This window comes from Salvelinus namaycush, chromosome 29, assembly GCF_016432855.1.
Source record: "Salvelinus namaycush isolate Seneca chromosome 29, SaNama_1.0, whole genome shotgun sequence".
NCBI lineage: Eukaryota > Metazoa > Chordata > Actinopteri > Salmoniformes > Salmonidae > Salvelinus > Salvelinus namaycush.
Window position 1 is genome coordinate 2454302 of NC_052335.1, and position 26534 is coordinate 2480835.

The 26534-nt window shown below is 41.4% G+C and overlaps 1 protein-coding gene across 1 annotated transcript; it reads right to left on the reverse strand.

The window, feature by feature from the left end:
* Positions 1–1607: 1607 nt before the first annotated feature.
* LOC120024368 (ras-related protein Rab-32-like) lies at positions 1608–24503 on the reverse strand. Its single transcript, XM_038968596.1, has 3 exons — positions 24160–24503; positions 10971–11248; positions 1608–2811 (listed from the first exon to the last, which is right to left on the reverse strand). The coding sequence occupies exons 1-3, from the start codon at positions 24371–24373 to the stop codon at positions 2662–2664; spliced, it is 642 nt and encodes a 213-aa protein (XP_038824524.1). The 5' UTR covers positions 24374–24503; the 3' UTR covers positions 1608–2661.
* Between the last annotated feature and the right edge of the window lie 2031 nt (positions 24504–26534).

A 26534-nucleotide genomic window follows, 5' to 3' on the forward strand; every position in this document is an offset into this window, starting at 1 on the left:
TATGATGTCTTACAATGGTCCCGAACCTCCCTATTTGTAACATTCCTACCAATATTGCCCTAAAAATAAATACTTTATCCAAGAGTATAATGATATTTTCCCATTCATTTATCATGTTTTTTCAGATCCAGTGATCAGATTTTCAGTGTTTTTGCAGGTCCATCTGAACCCTGACATTATGACGTAACAACCATTCCTGGACCTGACTCCAAAAGTGAGCCACCGATGGACAATACCATAAAACATATTCTATTCATTCTGTTCCTTGTGGCAGTCTGCCCAAGGCTGACTGTTCTATTGATTATGTTTCCTCGTGGCAGAGTCTGCACAAGGCTGACTATTCTATTGATTATGTTTCCTCGTGGCAGAGTCTGCACAAGGCTGACTGTTCTATTGATTATGTTTCCTCGTGGCAGAGTCTGCACAAGGCTGACTGATCTATTGATTCTGTTTCCTCGTGGCAGAGTCTGCACAAGGCTGACTGTTCTATTGATTATGTTTCCTCGTGGCAGAGTCTGCACAAGGCTGACTGTTATATTGATTATGTTTCCTCGTGGCAGAGTCTGCACAAGGCTGACTGTTCTATTGATTCTGTTTCCTCGTGGCAGAGTCTGCACAGGGCTGACTGTTCTATTGATTCTGTTTCCTCGTGGCAGTCTGCACAAGGCTGACTGTTCAAGGCCCCATATATTGAGAATTATTTTTATATCAAATATCTTTCATAATGTAATAGCTTAATTTGAAACGAACAGATTGACGTGTCAATTGTTGTTTTATGTCAGTTTATAGACCTGATGCCAAGATATTGGGCCATCAAAAACCTGTTCCCAACTGACTTGAATTTGATATGGTGTTGCCATCAAACCTTCTGACTTTAAGTGAAACTGATACATTTTTTTCGATTCACACTAATCATTTTAAGCCATTTATGATTTTTTAATGGGTGGCAGACAGACAAATTATTTCATCACATTCAGCCTTCTTTATAAAAGTCCACTTTATTTCAGCGGCTTTGTTCTGTTAAACTGACACTAATGGCTCAAATTGCATAGGCATACTTCCTTTTTTTCAGTCAAAATGAAGTCAGTAGAGACAAAGTGAATAGGCAGTAGTAGACATTGCTGCAATAGTCGACATGAGTGTGTCCTGGAGACTAGTGTGACGTTGGTTTCTTCTCTGGTAATAATGGGGGCATGGGAGAGCATGAGCTGCAGCAGCGAGCAGAATAGTCTGATGACTATCACACACACGGCCTCCCCTAAGTGGTACAGCATGGTCATGCCTGATACACATCAATAGCCCAAGGAATTATGTTGGGAAGCATTTCATAATGTGAATTCCCATTTCTCTGATCGCATTTTCAGTTTCTCCTCACATGTTCAGCCTCAGGGATCAGCTCCATGGCACTTAACCCTAATTGCTCCTGTAAATTGCTCTGGATAAGTGCGTCTGCTAAATGACTCAAATCTAAATGTGACACAAACACACACACACACACACATTCTTTCAATTCCACTCAATACAGACAATTAAATTGTGTCACTAATGAAGAATTAAGCCAAGACAACACAAAGTATTATCAATGAAAATGTTTATTATTTTGGGGTTTTGTAGTAGTTTCAAAGTATATTTTCACATGTAAACTTAATAGACTCCGCACTGTGTTTAAAAAAATTATTTACACTTGCCTAGGATTCTCAACTGCTTGGGTAGAGGGAGGGTTCACTCCCCCGCCTAATGTACCTCACCAGGAATTGTACAGTACATGATCAAACACAAATGTTTTAAAAAAATTATACGCATCTTAGATGTACTCTTTCGTACTATTACTACGACATCAAGTCTCTCAGGGATTTCTCTCTGAGTTTCTATGGCACCTTCCTTCTATTTGTTCTTTCTTTCAAGATATTTTTTATTTTTTTTGTCCGTGTGTGACTAGCATTGCCTAGAAGAACACTGGAAGATATTCCACAGATCATGATAAAAAACACATTATTTATGGCGCATCCTTAGTCCCACCTTTGTTCAGGCCTTCAGCAAAAACGATGGAAAAAAAGAACTCATGGCACCATTATGAAACAAGACGGTTACATGCGTAATTGTCAGTGGGCTGGGGTGTGCCGAGACACACTCCCTGGACAGTAGCCCTTCCGCAGGGTCATTGGACAGGGGGCATGGGTCCAGTGTAAGGACAACTTGGGGTGGGATATGGGGTTCAGGGTCACACCCTTCCTGAACAGCAGCCCGTTGTGATAGGAGATACAGAAGACGGCGGCTAAGGTTTGGAAGGGTGTTGAGGCGGTCGAGGGTTAATGGACATAGGGGAGGGGTGGGGCTAGGAGACCCAGTCCTTGACCTCTAGGCCCTTTGTGTGAGCTGGCCTGAGGTGCTATCCTGTTATAATCTCGACCCGGCACAGCCAGAAGAGGACTGGAACCAGAGCCTGGTTTCTCGCTAGGTTTCTTTCTAGGTTCATTCCATTCTAGGGCGTTTTTTTTCCTAGCCACCGTGCTTCTACATCTGCATTGCTTGCTGTTTGGGGTTTGAGGCTGGGTTTCTGTATAGCACTTTGTGACATCGGCAGATGTAAAAAGGGCTTTATAAATACATTTGATTGATTGATTGATCCAGTGGGAGGAGGGGGGGAAGGTGGATGCAGAGCTAGCAGCAGCCTGGCTTGATCTCAGCAGCCATTGTCTCCTGGTCGAGCTTGATGGGGTCTCCGTTGCTCTCCTCGTATGGCAGGCCCTTGTCGTTCAGCAGGATGTTCTCCACCAGGAACCGAGCTGCCTCGTCCACGTTGATGTTGTCCTGGGAAAAGGTTAAACAACAACAGGCTTAAGGTTAAAGGTCACATCAATTCAATATGAATACAGTTGCTGGGGATATTGGTTTAGGCAGTTACCTAATGAGGAGCAACATTGGTGAAACAGGTTTGGGCACATTCCATTTGTCACACAGAACAATAGTCTATAAAAAAAGATAAACCACTGGTATTTCATCCACCTCTCTCTTCTATGCAAGCACCAGAGGTTGTTTTATCCTCAGTTGTCAACTCAAGAGGACCTTTCCTATAGCCATGGCCCGTGACTAGGCTTCCAACATTTGCAGTCTGGCTAATATTCTTTCATGACTCCGCTAAAGCTCTTCAGACTACTTCATATAGGCAGCTGAGTGGCATCAGAGAGCGGACCTTGAAAACAGCAGCCTTCCCTCATTTTGTCATTTCGCACCTCGGCAGCACAGCACAAAGCTGTCATCCCTCGTTTTGGAGAGGTTATGAATATTAATGTGTCTTCTCCAGGCCTCAACTGCTGCTATAAGACATTCACAAAGTGACACTTCAGAGAAACAGCCAGGGCACCTTGGGAGCAGTGAAACTCAGGGTGAGTGTATGACTGGACAACACAAGTGTCTCAAAGCTGCATCAAACAGAAATGAGGGGTCAAATATGATGGCGCATGGCATCAAACACAAAGTCCAATTGTGAATGCAGATGAGATTTGAACTAAATTACTATTTGATAATAAACTGCTCTTCGTGTTGTGCTGTGAGGTCATTACTTCCACAGCACACCGCTATAGGCTACATCCTCAGACTTCTGGCATAGGAGGAATCTGGTGTGTGAACAAACAAGGAAATCTAAATCCAATTGAAGTCCAATCCAAATCAGCAGACACAGTGGATCTCTCAAGGAATGGATAAGCCCACATACACAGTGTACAAAAACATTATGAACGCCTGCTCTCACCATGAGACTGACCAGGTGAATCCAGGTGAAAGCCATCATCCCTTAATGATGTCACTTGTAATCAGTGTTGATGAATGGAAGGAGACCGGTTAAAGAAGGAGTTTTAAGTTGATACAATTGACACATGGATTGTGCACGTGTGCCATTCAGAGTGTGAACGGGCAAGACAAAAGATTGAAGTGCCTTTGAATGGGGTATGGTAGTAGGTGCCAGGCGCACCGGTTTGTGTTAAGAACTGCAACGCTGCTGTTTTTTTTTTTTTACACAACAGTTTCCCGTGTCTATCAAGAATGGTCCACCACCCATAGGACATCCAACTACACACAACTGTGGGAAACATTGGAGTCGACATGGCCCAGCGTCCATGTGGTACGCTTTCGATACCTTGTAGAGTCCATGCCCTGATGAAATGAGGCTGTTCTGAGGGCAAAAGGGGGGTTACAACTCAATATTAGGAAGGTGTTGTTAATGTGTTGTGCACTCAGTGTATAATACACCCTTAACATATGGATTCCCATTCCACCCAGCGGAATGATGCAGGATTTCTATTACGCTCGCAGAGCTGTCCAACGGTCGATATTGAAAGTGACCTGTGACCTCTAGGGACTGTAGCCTGAGGTGTGCTTCTGAATGCTTGGCCACCCTTCACATGGTGATGCCCCCTAACCACACACACACACACACCTCACGTGAGACGACATTTAGCATGGGTGTTTAGCTGTACAGCACTATGTCAATGAGTCAACTACATTAAACCTGGATGGCTAATGTAGCCAATGCATTACTGAGCATCAAGTGAAGGGTGAGTATCTTGGGAAAAATGTAAAATTATATTGATTATGAGACTCAAATTTGTCTGGCTCGCTCACTTTGAATGTGCAAACTGGGTGTGTCTATGAATGTGGGGTGGTATATTTTGTCTTGGGTCTATTTTTCCTGGTTGCTACATCTGCTGTGTAGCTGGTCGGTTCCCGAGAGCCAAGCTGTTTTTTCATTATTCCTCAGTATAATCAGAAAAATTAGGCCGGGTGAGAAAAACAGACCCAGTTGAGCTCCTCGGAGAGATTTTCATGTGTGTGAGAGAGAGCGACAGAGAGATGTTCATGTGTGTGAGAGAGAGAAAGAGAGAGAGATTTTCATGTGTGTGAGAGAGAGAAAGAGAGAGAGATTTTCATGTTAGAGTGAAAGAGAAAGCTAGAAGAGAAAAGAGGGGTACCGATAGAGAGAAAGAGGTAATGAGAGAGTGAGAAAGAGAAAGACAGTGAGAGCCGGAAGAAGAGAGTGATATTTTCCTTGAGTCTCATAGTTAAAGAGATGGTTGTCCAATTAAATGGTGCATAGGGCTGGGCAATATGACCAACATATCATAACACAATATTTAAAACAAAATGACGGTATATTTATGAATAATAACAATTCTAAATGTGTTTTATGAGTAGTGCATGACCCTAGGGTGGAAACACATACATTCTAAGTGATTTCAATGAGTCTTTCACCATTCTGATTGTTTTATACTGTTCAATTCAACCTAAAATAATTCTCTGCATTTTCATACATTTCCTGCGGCACGATATGGGCAAACAATATAGGCCTTGTTTTTAACCAAATGTTGCAATTGCGATTTCACGATTTAGAGCACAACACTTCGGTGAACTGTTGGAATCATGGAAATAATAATTATTCCAATTCTATAGTTAGAATGTTATAGTGGGCACTTTCAATACAGTGTTGTTTGACATGACAATGAATGAAAATGCCAGGGAGGAGTTATTGTGACAGGGTAGAAACCAAAGTGTTGATAAGTGTTTCCTAGGGGACCCTATAATCTTTGGACACATTGAACATTTTCTCTTAGCTACTTCATGTAGCTAACATATTCTTGCTTTGATTTACAAGATACTGTTACACAAACATGCTGATTTCGGTCTATACCATCACTGGTATTATCAGGAGGTATAGCTAATTACATTTTCTCTGACTCAGTACATTTATTAGCTAGCTAGCGATTACCGGCTAACAATTAGCAGCTAACAGAATTTAGGCCCAACTTGCTAGGAAATTACAAACTAGCGGTTGGATGTAAGAAACTAATAGTGTAATTATAGAAAACTGGTGGATTTATATTAAAAGGCAAAGTGAAAAAAGCATCGTTGTCATCAACATTGTTGCATGTGCTGCATTCACCATGCAGATTGAACGCAAGTGTCTGGTGGTCGAGGAACAACAAATGCACTCATGGAGTGATAGGGGGCAGGGCTAGCTCTGTGTGGAAAGCGGCATGAGAGAGACAGATGACTCAAGTAAACTATTAAAATGGACATTACACATGGGATCTCACATTTAACAAACCAAACATTAAAATACTGTTATATATATATAATATATATATATAAGGTCATGTAAAATCCCAAACTGGTCCGTGCATCAATATCGGTAGATCGTAAAATACAGTATACTTCCCAGCCCTAGTGGTTCAGCACAAATTAAAACAGACATGTCTATAAAACACACGTGTCGTACTTGCGCACACACAGCTCCATGCCAACCATCTGAGTTACAGCCTCTAATGGAGTCATTTATCTCAGGAACATGTGCTGGTGCATGCTGGGTACTGGCACACCTTCTGTCACTCACATGAACTCACACACACACACACACACACATACGTATGCACAGCTGCAAATGATGACAGAAAAGGGAGTTCAGCAGCAGGCACATTTTACATTTGACGAAGCCTGAGATTCCCTGGAGGCTCATGTTTGCCATTCTGTTCAACTGTTAGACAGAAGTGCTCACTGCATACAATCCCACAGAATAACACACACACACACACACACACACACACACCTCAAGGCTCTAAACAGACATATATAAAGTATTTCCTCACAATGTAGGTTATGAGGTTATCCTAGAAGAAATAACACAGGAAATCCCATGTGGCTCAGTTGGTAGAGCCCGGTCCTTGCAACGCCACGGTTGTGGGTTTGATTCCCAAGGGGGAACCGGTATGAAAATGTATGTACTCAAGTCGCTCCGGATAAGAGCATCTGCTAAATTACGAAAATGTCAAATGAAACCAAGTTTTCAAAGCAGGGAACCTTCTACAGTACCTCAGTATTTGACCGTCAAGATGTTGCAACTATATGGATTGTGTCCCATGATTCAACATGTGATAGCCTACTGTGTAATGAATGTATATGTACGAGGGTGGATTAGCCTGATTCTGCAAGAAGGAATTCACTCCTATAGCAGAGATGGGGCTAAAATAACTGCCACGCTTCGGTTTCTAGTGGCACACTTAAGCTATAATCAATCAAAGGACATGTCTAAGCACCAACAGGTCTAACAGCTCAGGATTAGAGCTGGGAAACGCTGAGGGTATCATAACCTCAATGCTGATAGGGACACAGAGTGTGTGGGGTTCTAAAGGGTATCCCTGTAAGCTTTCCATGGGCTGGGGAATGGGGATGTCACTGAGATGTGGGTGAGTGTGCCATTATCCAACCAAAACTCTCAACTGTTGAAACACAACCTGCCCAAACACATTGAGTGAATGGTGCTAGTGTGTGGACATGGACACTGCAGGAGATCACGTGTGAGAGTTAACTGTAATTTCCGCAGGGACTAGAGGTGGCATCAGAATTGCAGTGACAAGCAGAAACTTAACGAACTCCCGGTGAACTGAGACACACACACACACAGTCCCCAGCTTCATGACAACAGGGCCCCGTTGACCTAATTTTCACATAGATCGGGAGCAATTTCCACACACACAATACTCACAGTGTGTGTTTGTGCATACCAGGGCTTTCCCAGACTAAAAAAAAAATATTGGTCGACCGAGATTCATCCTGTTCTTTTGACCAATCGACCAAATGTTGAAACTTATTTTTCCATATATAGACAGATAGACCCTATGTGTTTAAGAAAATCAACTAAATATGCACTGAGCTTGTCTGATTCTTTATGCACACTGTTTGATTAAATAATTAAGACACACAAATGACTCATTGGTAACAGCGCGATTTTCACACAGTAAGTGCATGTGTGACTGGTGAACGTTGTCTCGCTCTCCTCCCAAATGCAGCGAGAAAGCACCACAGCAAGTGTTTATTAAATAAGTGTACAAGAGAGTCTGTTCTAATGACGAAAAAAAATATATATACACACAGTTGAAGTAGGACGTTTACATACACCTTAGCCAAATACAGTTGAAGTCGGAAGTTTAGTTTACATACACTTAGGTTGGAGTCATTAAAACTTGTTTTTTCAACCACTCCACAAATTTCTTGTAAACAAACTATAGTTTTGGAAAGTCAGTTACGACATTACTGTGTGCATGACACAAGTCATTTTTCCAACAATTGTTTACAGACAGATTATTTCACTGTATCACAATTCCAGTGGGTCAGACGTTTACATACACTAAGTTGACTGTGCCTTTAAACAGATTGGAAAATTCCAGAAAATAATGTGATGGCTTCAGAAGCTTCTGATAGGCTAATTGACATAATTTGAGTCAGATGGAGGTGTACCTGTGGATGTATTTCAAGACCTACCTTCAAATTCAGTGCCTCTTTGCTTGACATCATGGGAAAATCAAAAGAAATCAGCCAAGACCTCAGAATTTTTTTTTTGAGACCTCCACAAGTCTGTTTCATCCAATAGTACGCAAGTATAAACACCATGGGACCACGCAGCCGTCATACCGCTCAGGTTCATCTGGTTCATCCTTGGGAGCAATTACCAAACGCCTGAAGGTACCACGTTCATCTGTACAAACAATAGTACGCAAGTACAAACACCATGGGATCACGCAGATGTCATACAGCAAAGGACCTTGTGAAGATGCTGGAGGAAACAGGTACAAAAGTATCTATATCCACAGTAGAACGAGTCCTATATCGACATAACCTGAAAGGCCGCTCAGCAAGGAAGAAGCCACTGCTCCAAAACCACCATAAAAAAACCAGACTACGGTTTGCAACTGCACATGGGGACAAATATCGTACTTTTTGGAGAAATGTCCTCTGGTCTGATGAAACAAAAATAGAACTGTTTGGCCATAATGACTATCGTTATGTTTGGAGGAAAAAGGGGGAGGTTTGTAAGCCGGAGAACACCATCCCAACCGTGAAGCACAGGGGTGGCAGCATCATGTTGTGGGGGTGCTTTGCTGCAGGAGAGACTGGTGCACTTCACAAAATAGATGGTATCACGAGTGAGGAAAATGATGTGGACATATTGAAGCAACATCTCAAGACATCAGTCAGGAAGTTAAAGCTTGGTCACAAATGGGTCTTCCAAATGGACAATGACCCCAAGCATACTTCCAAAGTTGTGGCAAAATGGCTTAAGGACAACAAACTAAAGGTATTGGAGTGGCCGTCACAAAGCCCTGACCTCAATCCCATAGATAATCTGTGGGCAGAACTGAAAAAGCGTGTGCGAGCAAGGAGGCCTACAAACCTGACTCAGTTACACCAGCTCTGTCAGGAGGAATGGGTCAAAATTCACCCAATTTATTGTGGGAAGCTTGTAGAAGGCTACCCGAAACGTTTGACCCAGGTTAAACAATTTAAAGGCAATGCTAGCAAATACGAATTAAGTGTATATAAACTTCTGACACACTGGGAATGTTATGAAAGAAATAAAAGCTGAAATAAATAATTCTCTCTACTATTATTCTGACATTTCACATTCTTAAAATAAAGTGGTGATCCTAACTGATCTAAGACAAGGGATTTTTACTAGGATGAAATGGAATTGTGAAAAACTGAGTTTAAATGTATTTGGCTAAGGTGAATGTAAACTTCTGACTTCAACTGTATATATGGATGACTTATAAAGCCAGGCCCATTTAATAGTTGGGCTATTGATTATAGACCTAATTAAGATGGGGTCGACCAACAGCCTATCGACCAAACAATCGATCAGTCCACTAATATGGGGTAAACTCTAGTGCATACGTATTGTAATACATATTCCTGTGGTGTCTCTCTATGACACATAACTGCCACTTAAAACGAGATTCAGTGCCGCAGGAGGTAAGGGTGATGAAGCACCCCCTGAAAAATCTGAATACAAAAATATATATATATATAAATATATAAAAAAAAGTGGGCCTTTAATAGTCCTGTATAAGCGGACCGATATAGCCGTCTGCAGCGCGGGCAAATCCACCCCCCGTTGAAAAAAATTGAATATTCGCAGCACCCCACCTCCAAACTACTTCCCACAGCTATGATCCCTAATATTATAAATGTCATTCAGAATTTCTCGCTAAAGACCTCACCTAACAAACTCCAATAAAAGCTCAAAACTGTTCAACAAAAAGAGCCCGTAAACAAAGCAGAGTGTTTTCAGATGAGGATAAGCATTCAATTGAAGGCATTTTAACATATCTTAGAATGGAAATGAAGACAGCAGCTATCGTTGTGATTGTGACCCTGGCTGGAATTGCTTGACTAGCATGCTTCTGTCTCACCTAACGAATAGTCCCCCGAGTGACACAGAGGGATGTGCTTGTGTTTTCCCACTCTGCTTTTTTTCAACAACACAGCACAAATAATTGGATTTCGCAGCACGAGGAGCACTGCTAACTAAGGTTCTGATTTAACTCCCCCAAGTCAGGCCTTAACACTTTTATTACATTACCTTTTCATGCTATTTTTGCCCTCGTTTTGATTTCCATTCATTAATCTATTAATCTGTTTGACGTTGCGCAAAAAAAATGACCAGAAAAACAGAATGTAACGTGTGTGAAATGTGATTTAAAAATCGGTAAGCCGTGGTGAATCAACCATGCAACTAGACCTGAAAGCACCGGTTTATCCTTAATACGCTGAGGTATGTCAGCCATCTTAAACATGTGGCTTAAAATTGGCAATTTCATGCTACTCTGAGCTGATCTGATTAACAGAGTAAAATGTTTGTCATTGTCTGTTGACAATCCAAGTGTTTTTTTTATATTTACTGAAAAGCAACCTGCAAAACATTAGGAAATAACTTAACAAACAAAAACCTACATTTACCTTCAGTTCAAGCCGATACAAAAGCCTAATGCACACACTAACTATACTATTATCTGTAGTATGGTTGCAGCTAATGCTTTATGATTAGGGGAGAGCGAATAGCAAAACAGCAAAAGCTACACGCTGTTATAGTCTTATGGTGTAGGCCTAGCGTATGTGTGTGTGTGTGTCTGTCTCTCTCTCACCATGGCCGAGGTCTCGAACCAGCCCAGGAAGCCAGTCTCTTTACAGAAGTTGTCCATGAGGGAAGTGTTTTTGGAGCTCTCTTTCTTCTGGTCACACTTATTGGCAAGCAGCACCGAGGGTATAGGGCTCCCATTGGCCAGTTTCACCTTGCTGTCCAAGTCGTGCTTCCATTTGGACACTGCCTCGAAAGTGGAGCCCCTCGTCACGTCAAACACCACGAATGCCCCCACCGCCTCCTTGTAGTACACCCGCGTCATGTTCCCGAATCGCTCCTGACCTGAATGGGGGACATGAAAGGAATGTGATCCGTAACTCAATGGCACAGTACGCAATGCAACCTCGTAGGTCTAGTAGTATCTATGGAGATAGTAAACAGAAGGCGGTTGGTTGAAATGCTCAATGTAGATATTCAGCTACTGCCCAAAAATAACACATCAGCCAGGGTCCAAGGAAAAACAACATATTGATGTACAAAACATTGAAGTAGGCCTATAGGAGAGGGGTGACCGCAAGTACGCCTTTGAGTGTTGCTAATGAGACCTCAAAGCAGGGCCTGTTCCCTCCGTACTCACACAGGCAGACCTGTGAGAGGATATTCCACTGGTTCCTATAAGCCAGGGCAGTGAGCACACCACAACAAGGACCGGCTCTGATATTACTCCATAAAATATCTCACCAGACTCACATTTGAGACAATTAAAAAGGTGCCAGTTTTAGGGAGAATTAGCCCAGTTTACCAATAATGATTTAGACATGGATATCATGTCTAGTGAGGGTTCTCAGTGTTTCACAAAGGCAAAAGTCTCTCAGTCAAAGAGAAGTCTTAATAGTCTTAATGCAGCATTTAAAGTGTTAGAGTGGTATTTTTTTCCCTTCATTGTGGTTCCCCTTCCCCACCAAATATGATGAAAACGGATCTTGACCCACTTTTTCCTCACTCTAATCCAAAAAGACAAGCCTAGAAAGAAATCTGCCTCCTCGATAATGAACCCATTCTCTCTAGAAATCTCGAGTGATGCTTTGAAGTCAAAGCAAGGGGAATTACCACTGGGATCTGGGGTGCCACTATCAACTAAAAAGGTTGTTACCAAATCGATAACGGAATCCCCCCCCCAAAAAATGAAATTCGGCAATTGAATTGTTTAGAACGGGAAATTATAGTCGTCACAAACCACAGTTGGGTTCACAAGTTTGGACAGCGCAGTACAGCACAGTACAGCACGGAAAAGTAGAGTATAGTTCATTACAGTACAAAACAGAGTAAACGTAGAGTTCAGTACAGTACATAGTAGAGGACACTAGAGTTGAGTATACTACAATGTACTCCACTGTACTGTGCTGTACTCTGAGCTTTACTGTGCTGTACTTTGATGCCCAAACTTCTGAAACATAGAAGTCTATGCTAGGTTCAGATTTGGTCCGGTCCAACCAAATGTGGTCTTGTTTGGGGTCAAAGCTCATTAGAATAATAGCCAGTGAGTAGGATAATAGAATAATACCCAAAGATGCAAAGGAGGATATTGTATATTTATACCTTTGTGTACCTATTTAGGTTACATCACCATGAAGAGAATGACATTCATATTATTATCTGTGTAGGACAGATCAGGGACCCATGATGACATTCCGTTACCGCGATTCCGTTACCGGGTGTAAATCCACTCACTTACTGTAGTTCAATAACCAAAAGAGATTATTTCAAAGTCAATGTGTCATATCATAGCCGAGCCCCCATTCTTTCTGCATACATCGTTGAGTTTTTGGAAAACGTGACACAAAAAAACTGAGGGAGATATTACCAACATTATATTACCAAAATTTGCATCTGCATTCTAACAGATGTGTTTTTGTAAAATGTTCTGTGTAAATTGTTAAAAGTACAGTAGTACTTGTGCATAGAGTCGTACGGTTTGTTAACCATTGATTTCAAAGTTTTTCATTTACAACTGCGACCTGGCCAAGATAAAGCAAAGCAGTGCGACAAAAACAACACAGAGTTACACATAAACAAAACGTAGTCAATAACACAATAGAAAAATCTATCATCTATACATGATGTCAAACGGCAGCCAAGCATCATTTATCATGTCACCTGAATAAGATCCTCCATGTTAAATGAAAAGGAGCATCAAGCTCATCACTGTGCACTTTTGCCCCCCTGTGAAATTCATCATAACTTATTTCATCTGTAGCCTAATAAAAACGTCATGCTTCCCCGAGTCATAGTAGGAGACTACAGAACATATCGATATGATGGTTATTATATCAATATTTGCGTAAAAAAGGCATTTCCACCACCATTTATCGCATAATTAATTTTACCGACAACTAAACATCCCACCGTCTAATGTAATTTTGACTGGAACATTTACCGACAAATTTGCTGTTTTCCATCAGGTATGACATTTTTTATCAAACATGTACTTTACTCGCATAAAAAAGGTTGGATGGAAACCTGCTTACTGATATTGAACCGCCAAACAAGTGCCTGTTGCATTGATTAAGAATTCGCACAGATAGTCAATAATATGAGGATGAGTGTCCAATGCTCAATGTCGACTGAAGCTTGCAGATCAAAATCCTACCTAAAATCACCCATTCTGTTCCTTCCTTAATTTCAACGTATACCTCAAATACAACTAAAACTGCACATTCTATTTGACAAGTTAAATAGAATGGGTATCATGCTTTAAAGCATTTCATCTGTATGTCTGGCAATCTGGTGGGAAAATTCCAACACAATTGACCCGAACAATTTTACATTTCCCTGAAAAAGGTCCATTGAATTACAGTAATGAGCACTGGACAAAAACCTTGAGAGGAACCAGATTCTGGTGGAGCCCCATCTTCCAAAAATCATTCCCAGGACAAGAGTTTATAGAACCTTCAAGACTGCTGAGGTCAAGCAACCAGTGAGTGATTGTTCGCAGAGGCGTATCTCAATGAAGGTGAATCTTTAGGTCGGGGGTTCAACGGGAAGACCCCTGGCTGGGATCACACATGCTTCTAGACCATCACTTCAGTTTTCCACTGAAAGGGTTTCAGTTACTCACAACAGAAATGGATGTTGTTACAGCACACTTCATCCAATTAAATATAACTAATTAGGAGTAGCTCACCTCACATTACAGCACCAGTATGCACTGCAGCCAAGTTAAACACGGAATACAGAGAGCAGTTTCAGGAACTTTGATGGCAGTTTTTCCCCCTGAAGGTATACTTCATTATAGGTACTTTACCCAGCCATGTATGGAAACTGAGCGGCGCGATGCAGTGCGGCTGTAGGCGAGGGAGTGAATACACTGAGGAGCCTACAGACCTGCTCAGTAATTGCTCATAATTGAGGGTCTAAATTTAGTCGGTTTAACCCCAGGTGAATTCACTGGGGACACGGCACAGTAGGAAGGAGAGACGATCGGTTGAAATAAGGCTTTCATTTCCAGGCCTTTTGGTGCCCAGAGATTCATTAGAAGAAGTCTTAGAAGAAATAAAAACCCTGAAAAAAGAACCTGACTTTAAAAATGTTTTCCAGACATATTTCTTGGATTTCAATCAACAGGCTCCACACAGAAACACTTAAGGCTCAGGCTCAGTCTGACATTTGCGGGAAAATGGTTTCCAGTATGAATCGAATGGACTGGGTAGTCAATGGAGTCAAATATTGACAGAACAAGTGCTCGGATATTTTCAAAATGTCAGCTATTTGTTGATGAGAGACGAAAGAGGAATGGTAAATGAAGATTTTCTGAAAATCTTCTGAGGACAACACATTGAGTGGCGTTCACAAAGCTGAAAACCACATTAGTCTGAATACAGTGAATAAATAGAGAGACACAAGGCCAGTTGCAGGGAACATTATCCAGTTATGAGTTTCATAACATCGTAATTGATTTCTGCACAGTGGTGAGAAGAGGAAGAAAGATGAAGTGAGCTTAGAGAGTTTCACTCCCTGGTCCTCACTCCCAACCTGGAAACAGGTTCGCATACCGAACTTTATAAAGTCTGTTTTCACTATAATCAACACAATGCCGGCAAAACTAAGGTTGTTGTCGGTCCATTTCCGGCATGGGCCACACGTACTGGTTATGTTGACAATGACATGAATTCTGGAGTTACTCTGGATAGGAGCATCCTTGTGGTAATGAAACTAATAAGTAGCTCGGCTATTAGGTTGTGTTAGCCAATGATTTCACCTGTAGACATAATAAGCTCCGATGTATTGGAAGCCATTGGAAATTGATCTCTTCACTGACATCCTAAAATAAGATGGTGAGCTTAGGGCTGAATATTCAGTGCTACTCAGATGGTGTGTGGTCGATAAGTGAGCGTTGCTATGCTGTAGGAGTAGCCCTCACCTTCCCAAGGGAAACAGAATGAGTCAAAATGCTTCTTAGGCTGCATCTAACACAGGCAGCTCAATTCTGATATTTTCCCCCACTAATTAGTCTTTTGACCAATCACATCAGATCTTTTCACATCAGATATTTTTCAGAGCTGATCTGAATGGTCAAAATACCAATTAGTGAGAAAAAAAAGACGTGTAAACACAGCCATAGAGATTGATTAAATGGATCAATTAGCCCAGTACACACACACACACATTACCGTGCACACAGGCACACACAGGCATGTGTACAGCATAGTGATGATTGTGGTTTGTGCTGAGATGTTCGACCATTAGAGCCATGATGAGGTTCAATGGTTAGACAACAGACGGCTTGTTATCTATTCTACTGTAACTTCCAAGGCAGTCTTGAAAGAAGGTCTAACCCCCGATGGCACAACCTCGATGTAGGCAGCGATTCCACATTGTTAAGGAAGAACAGGATAACACAGTGAGCTTATGGGAAGAAATACGAGTCATGTGCTGTAATTGAGAAATTCTGTAACCTAATTAGCGTTCCGACGAAGGGTATGAGTGTCTCACGGTGCAGGCTACAATAATGAGCCGGAGACTGTAACGACAATAAGGAGTCAGGACAGGTTGGCCATTTACTGGTAAACATGGTTTGTTTTTGTGTGTGAGATTCTCATATCGTTTTCTAATCACTTCCTGAAGTGGAATGCCAAGTCTGTAAAACTAGAATATTTACAAAAACAAAAACTGGGAGGAGAGACGATCATTAGGGAATTCCAGTACATTTACAACTTGGCTTTCCACATTATTAATATAAAACCCCAAACAAAATAAAATAGGAAGTATTGCTTAAGACCCTGTGAGACCACTATCAATGAACTGTAGGCAATGTTACTCCAAGTAACTTACCAATGACTTTCATTGAATATATTTTAAATGCCTTTAGTGTACAGCGATCCATATTCCTATTCCGAGAGGGAAAGTAATCTTTTCTACAGATACATAATGGTTAGGGTGTCCATCTCTCCTCCCCTTGATCCTTGTGGGAGTTGTCTATGAAAGTTGGAAGAACAGATGGAAACACTGAGAAAAGAGAGAAACTCTTCATCATCCTGTGCCCTAGCAACCCGAGTTTCCTCTACGGTCTCTGTCGAGATGCTATCTGTGGGTGGGTTGCCATGGAAACTATCCAAGCTAGACGTGGCAGCGGCAACGAAGGCACTGGCAGTCTCACCAGTCGGTTGTTAAGAGGCTTAGGGCTGTGAACCAACCTCCACAGAAGTCCACAGAAATGCTGGCCTAACGTTTCTCTGGCGGAGATACAGTAAATATGGTGGTCAATACGAGACAGCTAGGGCCAATAGAAGTTTGCATCATGCAGAGTGAGTGGCAAAGGAGAATCTGGAAAACAAAGAATATGAACATTGCCACATAATCAAATACTCTAAAAGGGTAATACCCTTGATGGACTATCCCCAATCTTCCTGTTTCACCCCTTCCCCCATTATTGATTTCCTTTCTTACCTCCCCCTCTAGAGAAACAGTGATGTAGGTGGCCCTTCTCTCAGGATGTCTAAATCCTTGGCAAAAGGTGCTGGCTTACTTACTCCACTACCACCCCATGGTTGTAATCATCCTGTCCATGGCTCAGACAAGCCCAGACGAGGGCAGCTATTCTGGACCAGAGGGGGCGGGCGAGGCCCAGGCCTCACGCTGACTTCCAACGTACATCCATTTTTCCACTAGGCCCTGATTACTATCATTCCATCCGAGATTGTAATCATTATGGGCGAGTAAGGACGACATTGCCTCAACGTTGGTTGGTCCTTATCGTTGCCATGAGGACAAGCCCACCCACTTATTCTGCACGATTAAAAAGGCTTAAAGAAGAACTGAACTCGAGAACCAACTTCTCGTTGAAAACAGCATATGTCGATATATATATATATATATATATATTAGTCAGAAACAATTATTCCAGTGACAACATTGACTAAATGTCCAAGTAGGTACATTTTGGTCATAAAGTCAGTATCTTCCAAAACTTAGTTTTGTGAGATTTAAATACAAGAGTTTGTCAGGACTTCAGGATTTCGACAATGCCCACTAATACAGGATAAACAGCTGCGGTGGATGCACTCCAATCATACCACAGGACACACTGACAGTGAGAACAACCTGCCCAGCAGATCAGATTTCATAAAACCAGTGCTTAATCTGAGCCAGATCCTGCACCTTTTAGTTTTGGACTGTTTCCTTCCGGAACCTATTTGCCACAATCTGGTACCTATCATGTAATAAAAAAAATATATATCTTCACTGTTTGTAAAAATTCAAATAAAAGCGAGTTAATTCGAGTCGCCTCCTCTGTAATTCTCCTGCCCCCTCAAAAAACGTCATGTGAAAACGTGCTGGACATTCTATGAATTGATTCATGTTGGGCTGGCCAGAGTTGATGGTTTGCGCAACATTGTAACCTCGGGACCAACGCGTGTGCCTGTGTCTCTCACAGAACTAGAATGGGATTCACTTTCTAGGATTTCTCTTCCACTCTGTGCTCTGATAGACACGAGCCTCCGACTCAGCGTTACACTTCATGTACTGACATAGAATCACATCCCGCGGGACGGGTGCTGGAGGTGCTGCAGCATCCCTGACAAATTGAAATAAATGTGCCAAAGTTACAGTATTACCGCTGTCTGTTCAGAAATAATTCACAATACTACACTAGGAGTAAGCCTATATTTTAGCCACAGAGGATCAATAGCTTATTTTTTTTTATTTTTTAAATGCCTAGCTGTGGATTGTTAAGCCCGATCACAAGGCATAGCCGACAGTCGGGAACGTGTGGCAAATCTGTCAGTGAACAGCATTCAGCCTAAACAGGCCATTTGCAATATTTCAAATACAATGTGGGAAAACACAGGTTGGAAAGCAAATGGCTCCTGCTAAAAAGAGAATTCTCTAATCAGTCTGTAGACTACCAACATATGTCATCAACTTCCAAATAGTCGAACAGCATCGCCGGTAAGCGAGTTTCACATCATTGGTTGAGTCAATGTAACTGGAAAGCATTTTTAGGACTATAATTTCCTCCTCATATCGTAGCCTACAATATGTGCCTCCACACACCTAGGCTAATGACAGATTCAAGACATGGTCATTTTTATTGATCTCAGAATCGGTTTGTCAGTGTCAAAGTAGCCTGTCATTTCGATCACTTTGTGCGTGACTAAATACGATTCAGCTAAAGTCTCCAGTCGTGTAAAATGACACAGAGTTGCATGAAATGTGTTATAAAAAGGCTACATTTTTCCCGGACCCTAGGCTGCAAAAATAATTCTCCATGTGTGCAACTTCTGCAAGCAACTCCATTCTACTGCTCTATGCCACTAAGGAAATGTGATGATATGCATGCAATTCTTTATTTTAAAGATTTTCCGGTACCTAAGAGCCCCCCAGGTAACCGCCCTCTCACGCTCCCTTTTTGTTCCGGCACCTCCTAACAGACTAAGCACTGCATAAGACAACATGTTACACATTGTTTTACTTGAGAAATACTGCACCTAAAACATTATAGCTAGATGTCAAATGGCGTGAGTAAAACCTCGCCTGCAAAAACGCATTTTTAATGACAGATTTCTTCTCTTAGATTCATTCTGATTATTTTCAGGAAGTGATATTGGCTTTGTTCCTATTGTGTCTCATGGGGTGACAAATATCAGTAACTGCCGCATCGAACCACATAACAGAAAAACACATGCGAAATCTTTAAAGACTGGTCTTAATGACTTGGCAATACACCTCTCACTTTCTGTCAGTTTCACTCCATTATTCCTTCTCTTCTCTGACTCCTTGTCATCCTCACCGTCTCCAGCCTTGGTGTACAGGTGTGAATGATGAGTGTATCTGTGTGTGGGAGGGTGTGTGTATATTGTGTATCATCCCCCTGTGGGTGTGAGAGTGTGTGTTTTCTCTCACAGCGTCTCTAGCAATGACATCAGTAAATGTGAATGAGGAACTGTGTGTTTGTGTGTTTTGCCCTCACAGCTCCTCTGGTAGAGTGCAATCCGGCTGTGAGAGACACTGTACCAGAGGAGGCTGGTGGGATGAGTTACAGGAGGACGGGCTCATTGTAATGGCTGGAATAGAATTAATGGTATCAGACACATTCAACATATGAAAGCCACGTTTCCCTCCGTTCCATTTATTCCATTCATTACAACGAGCCAGTCCTCCTAAAGCTCCCCACACCAGCCTCCCCTGCACTGTACCATACCCATGTCGGTGTGTATCTCAACGCTGTCCCACTCTCTCTCTCTCTGGGTTACCGATCAGAGCTAGTGACAGACATGCAGGTTGTTGTGGTCTCAGCACCACCAGTGTGTGATGAGACCACCATCAATCAGCAGTCCTCTTTCACCAGTCTTGGTGAAAACTGCCTGTCCTGTCGGTCTCTGCCTGTCTGCCACCAAAATGTGTGAGACTTGGCTTTTAGGAGGGGTTTTGCAGTTCTCTAGTCCTATATCTGGCTTCAAATTCAACCTCATTCATAGTGGATTCAACATACTTCACGACAGCTATACCGTGCATGTCCTGGCCCCAATCGCACACCCTCATGATTGGATATGAAGCCTCACAGACACACATAAACACGACCCTTTTAATCTCTTAAGACTCAAATCACAGAGCCCTTACTCAAGGTCCTGACTAACTGCTGGCTAATGACTAACTTGTAGTCTCTTTCTCAGCTGGCATGCGTATGATAGGGAGTCAACTGTGTGGAGGATCCTCAGAGGAAGAAGGGGAGGACCATCCTCTTCAGTAAATTTCATAAAAATAAGAATAGTTAAACATTAAAAGATTATCCTTTTTAAATAAAACTATACTAAATATATTTGCGTCACCAAATAACTGATTACAGTAGCCTCAAATAATGTTTAACAGTAGCCTCAACAGCACTCTATAGGGTAAAACCATGGTGGACAGGTAGTTTCCATCCTCCTCTGGGTACATTGACTTGAATACAAAACCTAGGAGGCTCGTGGTTCTCACCCCCTTCCATAGACTTACAAAGTAATGACGACAACTTCCGGAGGACATCCTCCAACCTATCCATCAGAGCTCTTGTAGAATGAACTGACACATTGTCCACCCAATCAAAGGATCAGCATAAGCTACAGCTAGCTAGCACTGAATAATTGACCCAAAGTGAGAGAAAGACAAGATAATGTCTTAAAACAATTAAGGAGAAGCAAGAGAGATAGCTGGCTATGTTTCATAGTATTTTTCTTTCTCACGTTCACTTACAGTTGAAGTCAGAAGTTTACATACACTTAGGTTGGAGTCATTAAAACTTGTTTTTCCAACCACTCCACAAATTTCTTGTTAACAAACTATAGTTTTGGAAAGTTGGTTGGGACATCTACTTTGTGCGTGACACAAGTAATTTTTCCAGCAATTGTTTACAGACAGATTATTTCACTTATAATTCACTGTAACACAATTCCAGCGGGTCAGAAGTTTCTATTTAGCTAGCTTGCTGTTGCTAGCTAATTTGTCCTGGGCTATAAACATTAAGTTGTCATTTTACCTGAAATGCACAAGGTCCTCTACTCCGACAATTAATCCACACATAACACGGTCAACCAAAGAATTTCTAGTCATCTCTCCTCCTTCTAGGCTTTTCTTCTCTTGACTTTGTTGCGATTGGCAACTTTCATAAATTAGGTGCATTACGGCCACTGACCTTGTTCGTCTTTCAGTCACCCACGTGGGTATAACCAATGAGGAGATGGCACGTGGGTAACTGCTTCTATAAACCAATGAGGAGATGGGAGAGACAGGACTTGCAGCTCGATCTGCATCACAAGTAGAACTGACTTCTGTTTTAGCCCTTGGCAAGGCAGACGCTTGTTGGTACAATAATTGAATAATGATATTTTGCAACGCTTGCAACACGAGCAGTGTAGTCATCCTGTTAGTTGACTGAGCCTTTAAACAGCTTGGAAAATTCCAGAAAATTATGTCATGGCTTTAGAAGCTTCTGATAGGCTAATTGACATGGAGGTGTACCTGTGGATGTATTTCAAGGCCTACCTTCAAACTCAGTGCCTCTTTGCTTGACATCATGGGAAAATCAAAAGAAATCAGCCAAGACCTCAGAATTTTTTTTTTGAGACCTCCACAAGTCTGTTTTATCCAATAGTACGCAAGTATAAACACCATGGGACCACGCAGCCGTCATACCGCTCAGGAAGGAGACGCGTTCTGTCTCCTAGAGATGAACGTACTTTTGTGCGAAAAGTGCAAATCAATCCCAAAACAACAGCAAAGTACCTTGTGAAGATGCTGGAGAAAACAGGTACAAATGTATCTATATCCACAGTAAAACAAGTCCTATATCGACATAACCTGAAAGGCTGCTCAGCAAGGAAGAAGCCACTGCTCCAAAACCGCCATAAAAAAGCCAGACTGCGGTTTGCAACTGCACATGGGGACAAAGATCGTACTTTTTGGAGAAATATCCTCTGGTCTGATGAAACAAAAATAGAACTGTTTGGCCATAATGACTATCGTTATGTTTGGAGGGAAAAGGGGGAGGCTTGTAAGCCGAAGAACACCATCCCAACCGTGAAGCACAGGGGTGGCAGCATCATGTTGTGGGGGTGCTATGCAGGCAGGAGGGACTGGTGCACTTCACAAAATAGATGGCATTATGATGAGTGAAAATTATGTGGATATATTGAAGCTACATCTCAAGACATCAGTCAGGAAGTTAAAGCTTGGTCGGAAATGGATCTTCCAAATGGACAATGACCCCAAGCATACTTCGAAAGTTGTGGCAAAATGGCTTAAGGACAACAAAGTCAAGGTATTGGAGTGGCCATCATAAAGCCCTGACCTCAATCCTATAGAAAAATTGTGGGCAGAACTGAAAAAGCGTGTGCGAGCAAGGAGGCCTACAAACCTGACTCAGTTACACCAGCTCTGTCAGGAGGAATGGGTCAAAATTCACCCAACTTATTGTGGGAAGCTCGTAGAAGGCTACCCAAAATGTTTGACCCAAGTTAAACAATTTAAAGGCAATGCTACCAAATACTAATTGAGTGTATGTAAACTGCTGACCCACTGGGAATGTGATGAAATAAATAAAAGCTGAAATAAACATTCTCTATTATTATTATTCTGACATTTCACATTCTTAAAATAAAGTGGTGATCCTAACTGACCTAAGACAGGGAATTTTTACTAGGTTTAAAATGTCAGCAACTGTGAAAAACTGAGTTTAAATGTAATTGGCTAAGGTGTATGTAAACTTCTGATTTCAACTTTAGCTAGCGAATGCAGCTAGCTAGTTTAGCATACGCAAACACAAATCCAATCAAATTTTGGCTCAAACAGAGAGAGTTGCTATGTTGGCTATGGCTATCGAACACTGGAACTCTTCCAAGTCAAGGTAAGCTTTTGGTTTTGTTAATATATTGCCACCGGGCCCCGCCGGTGTAACAGCTAAACTGCTTGCTAACTCTACTGCATCATTGTAGCGGGTTTACCAACGCATTCGTTCTATTAGCTATGTTGACTATGGCGTTAGCTAATGTGGTGACAACGATGTAGACTGTGTGTAGTGGTTATCGGTTATGATATGAAGGTTTGGGTTGGAAAGGTTTTTGTGCCTGGTCACAGACAGCTGACATGTTGTGCACTGAAGTCTTCAAGCAAAGGGAAAAGGTGAGAGGAGAGCACGTAGATGCAATATATAATTATGCAATGAGCAAAATGATCATGCTGTTTGTATGTGGCTGCTATGAAAGTGAACTGTGTTTGAGTGTGATCAAGGGTGTACTGTAGGCTACTCATTCCACCGATTCTGTTGATAAACGTTTCTTAAAACGGAACGGGATAAACATACCTGAATTTGTCCAATAGGAACTCTCGTTTGCAATTGTTGGACTAATGATTACACCCTAGATCAGCTAGATGCAGAAAAGAGAGTGCAAGGCGATATTGAATGTGTCACGGTCTGTCACCTTGATTGCTCAAATTTCTCTTCAAATGTGCACCTATGTTGTAAACTTTCAATTCATAGGCTAGGTTGTAGCAACATCATGATGGGTATAGGGAAAATGAGAGCATTAATGTAGTAGCCTAAACCTATGATGTTACATTGAGTTGGGTGAATGGAATATGAATGAGTCATCCAATATGCTGTAGTAGAAAGACAATGCTCATAAAAAATAGCATCACCGACCAGCGACGGGCTGGCAAGCATGACTTAGTTTGGAAAACATCCCACAAACTAGATTGTAGGCTATTATTGAGAGACAGTAGGGCAGGCGTTCTTTCTGGTCTGGCATAACCAACTGTAACTCAACATGTAGGGATGAGATGCCAATGACAATGGACTGACGTTCGATTCTCGACAGACTCACTTCCCACGGGGCGGGTGATCGAGCGACCCCCACATTACCTACATTGTTTCATGTTGGTTACCCTGATCATAACACCGGGGGAAACAACAGACCAAACCGGTATTTTCACATAAATATGCACGTGCCCCTGTGTACATAGTATGAAGCCCACGTATGTAAAAAAAAAATATATATATACATAATTACTATTGTGCTAACAACATTATTTGCTGTGCAGTCGCGTAAACATGTGTGCAATTCAAAGCTTCCCCTCTAGAATTGCGCAGTCACCACACTCGAGCACTTTTCAGAAAGTGGACAGGCTACTTTCACCAAACAATGCATAGCATAGGGTAAGCCCATTTGTAGCATCTCAATAGTCTTGATATATAGAAAATGTGCATCCATCTGTCTTACCTGCGATATCCCATAGTTGTAACCTCACCAGCGTGTTGCTGTCCCAGTTGATAACTTTGAGCGCAAAGTCGACCCCAATAGTCGCTCTGTAGTGTTGGGAGAATAACTGATGGACGTATCTTTTGATGATGCTGGTTTTCCCCACGCCTAACTCTCCGATGACAAGGACTTTAAACAAGTATTCCTTGCACTCCGATACCGATCCGCCTGCCATAGTCTGAAAGTCCGAATGACTTTCTCAAATTCAACACCTTGTTTTTCTCTCACACGATGAGGCAATGGGAAACTGTTTCTGTGCTGTTTGGAAATATGGTAACTAACTACATTAGAAAGTGCTCTACTTCCCCTCCTACTACTTGTTCAAAAACACTTATCATATGACACGGAGTCATAAGACCCGGAAATGTCTAGTGTCCAAGTAAAAAATAAAAAATAAATTGCCTCCTCCTGCGTTTACATGGTAACCATGAGTGCTTTGTGTGTCTGACGGCCAAACAACAAATGTGCTAATAATGCACATTTGATAAGCAATCAATACTTTAAAATAAATTGTAGGGCCTATTTGGACCAAATTAATTCCAAAATTGAGCAGGGCTGTCAATTCAACGTACCCCTTAACCCCTATAAATTAAAGTATTATGAAATCATCCAATCAATGAGTCATCTTACTATAAAAGGTTTTTATTTTACAGCATTTTTCGCCTTGCCAAAAACATGTAGGCCTATCTCATTCTAGCTGTGACCTTGTAAAACGTGATCCTTCTGTTACTTTTACATTTAAGAAATGTTAAAATCTTCCAACAACTTACACTAATAGACTAAATATAACATTTTGTAATAACAATTACAATACTATAGAACTATACATACTGTATATGTGTTTTTATACTTTGGAGTTGCATTCTCATAAAGTACTAAGAAGCGTATGATCAAGTAAACCAATGCAACTGCAATTTTATAATACAAAATCTAAACTAGATTGAAGCACATATAATCTTACCACAAGAAGCAACTATCCATTGGTACGCTTTACAACTGAATATTTTCAAGAGGATACGGCTAACTTGAAAAGTTACCCTAAATCAATGCCAACACAGCTCTTCCACAAGCATCTGTAAGACGAGTTTTAAAACATATAAATAGTTTCACATTCTAAATATATACACATTTACTGATATTACAAACATACCATCTGTGTGAGAAAAAAAATGAGAGATGGCTAAACAATATTACAAACTTTGAAAACATACACAAGTATATTTCCATTACAATGACACAGCGGCCTCAGAAAACATTTCAAAAATATCATCACACACACACAGTATGGAAAACAGAATCTTCATAGCATCCTGTGTGAACCAAACATGTCTCAGGAGTGTGTTAAAACGTATAATGTCATAACATTACAGTCGCCTACAATCAAGCCCAACACGTAATGTAAAATACTGTACACAATCTTAGAATCTCCTGAAGATGCCTTATCAGCAAACATGAATGCAGAGAACTGGAAAACTAATTTGATTGGCACAATAAAAACCATGTTGCAAAGTATTGCATACAGCGCAAATACCCAATCTTCAATTTCCATCATATTATGTTATTGGGGCCCTGTATGCAATGTCTGAGACACATAATACTGCTTATATACTATACTGTAGCCTACCCTGCGGTTCATAGACAGAGTTTGTTTCTTATCAGAGAGTAAATGTTTGAACTGCAATGAGGTTAGTAGTAAAAGTACTGGTAAGATGAGAAGAGTACTTCATATTGAGGACTAAGTCTTTATGAAAAAAGGCAAAGAGAGTCTTTTGATCCAGCTGTGTCTGCTACACATAATAAAATGAGCTCAACTGCACAGGTACAGTATTGGACCAAACAGGCAGTGCATTGTGGGATCTTGGTCCCTGTATCTCACCGAAATCATAGGATAAGATCCGAGCACCTTATACACAGCCTTCCCTCCATTTGTCTCATAGGCTATTTAAATGCACAACAATAGCAAAACAAAATCATATAGCTAAAGCCTTCATTGTGATTGCCAGCTTTGCTTAATCCATTTGGCACAAGAGCCGGGTAGTTTTGGCACTGATCCCAGTCTCAAAGTTTGCAGAAAGGTTGGTGGGGACTCACAGCCCTTGAGAAACATGATTGCTACTGGACTATTCCATTTATTTTCATTTTCTCTCACTTAAACTCCCCCATGACATAGAATGTCTTGTAATATAATCCAAGCAAGCAAATGACAGAACAAACGGAGCAATGTATAAATAAATAAGCAAATCAATTATCAAATCGTTGATGTTACATCTTAGTAACATGGTGTGTTTGTGTGTGCGTGTGTGTGTGTGTGCGTGTGTGTCAGTGCCTGGTGGCTC

Bases quoted from the DNA above. Each gene is read 5' to 3' on its own strand.
- LOC120024368 (XM_038968596.1), bottom strand. From the start codon at position 24,373: ATGGCAGGCGGATCGGTATCGGAGTGCAAGGAATACTTGTTTAAAGTC. The intron at 11,249-24,159 runs GTAAGACAGATG...TCCCCCATTCAG, and splicing joins ACAACTATGGGATATCGCAG to GTCAGGAGCGATTCGGGAAC. The intron at 2,812-10,970 runs GTGAGAGAGAGA...ACCTTTTCCCAG, and splicing joins GGTTCGAGACCTCGGCCATG to GACAACATCAACGTGGACGA.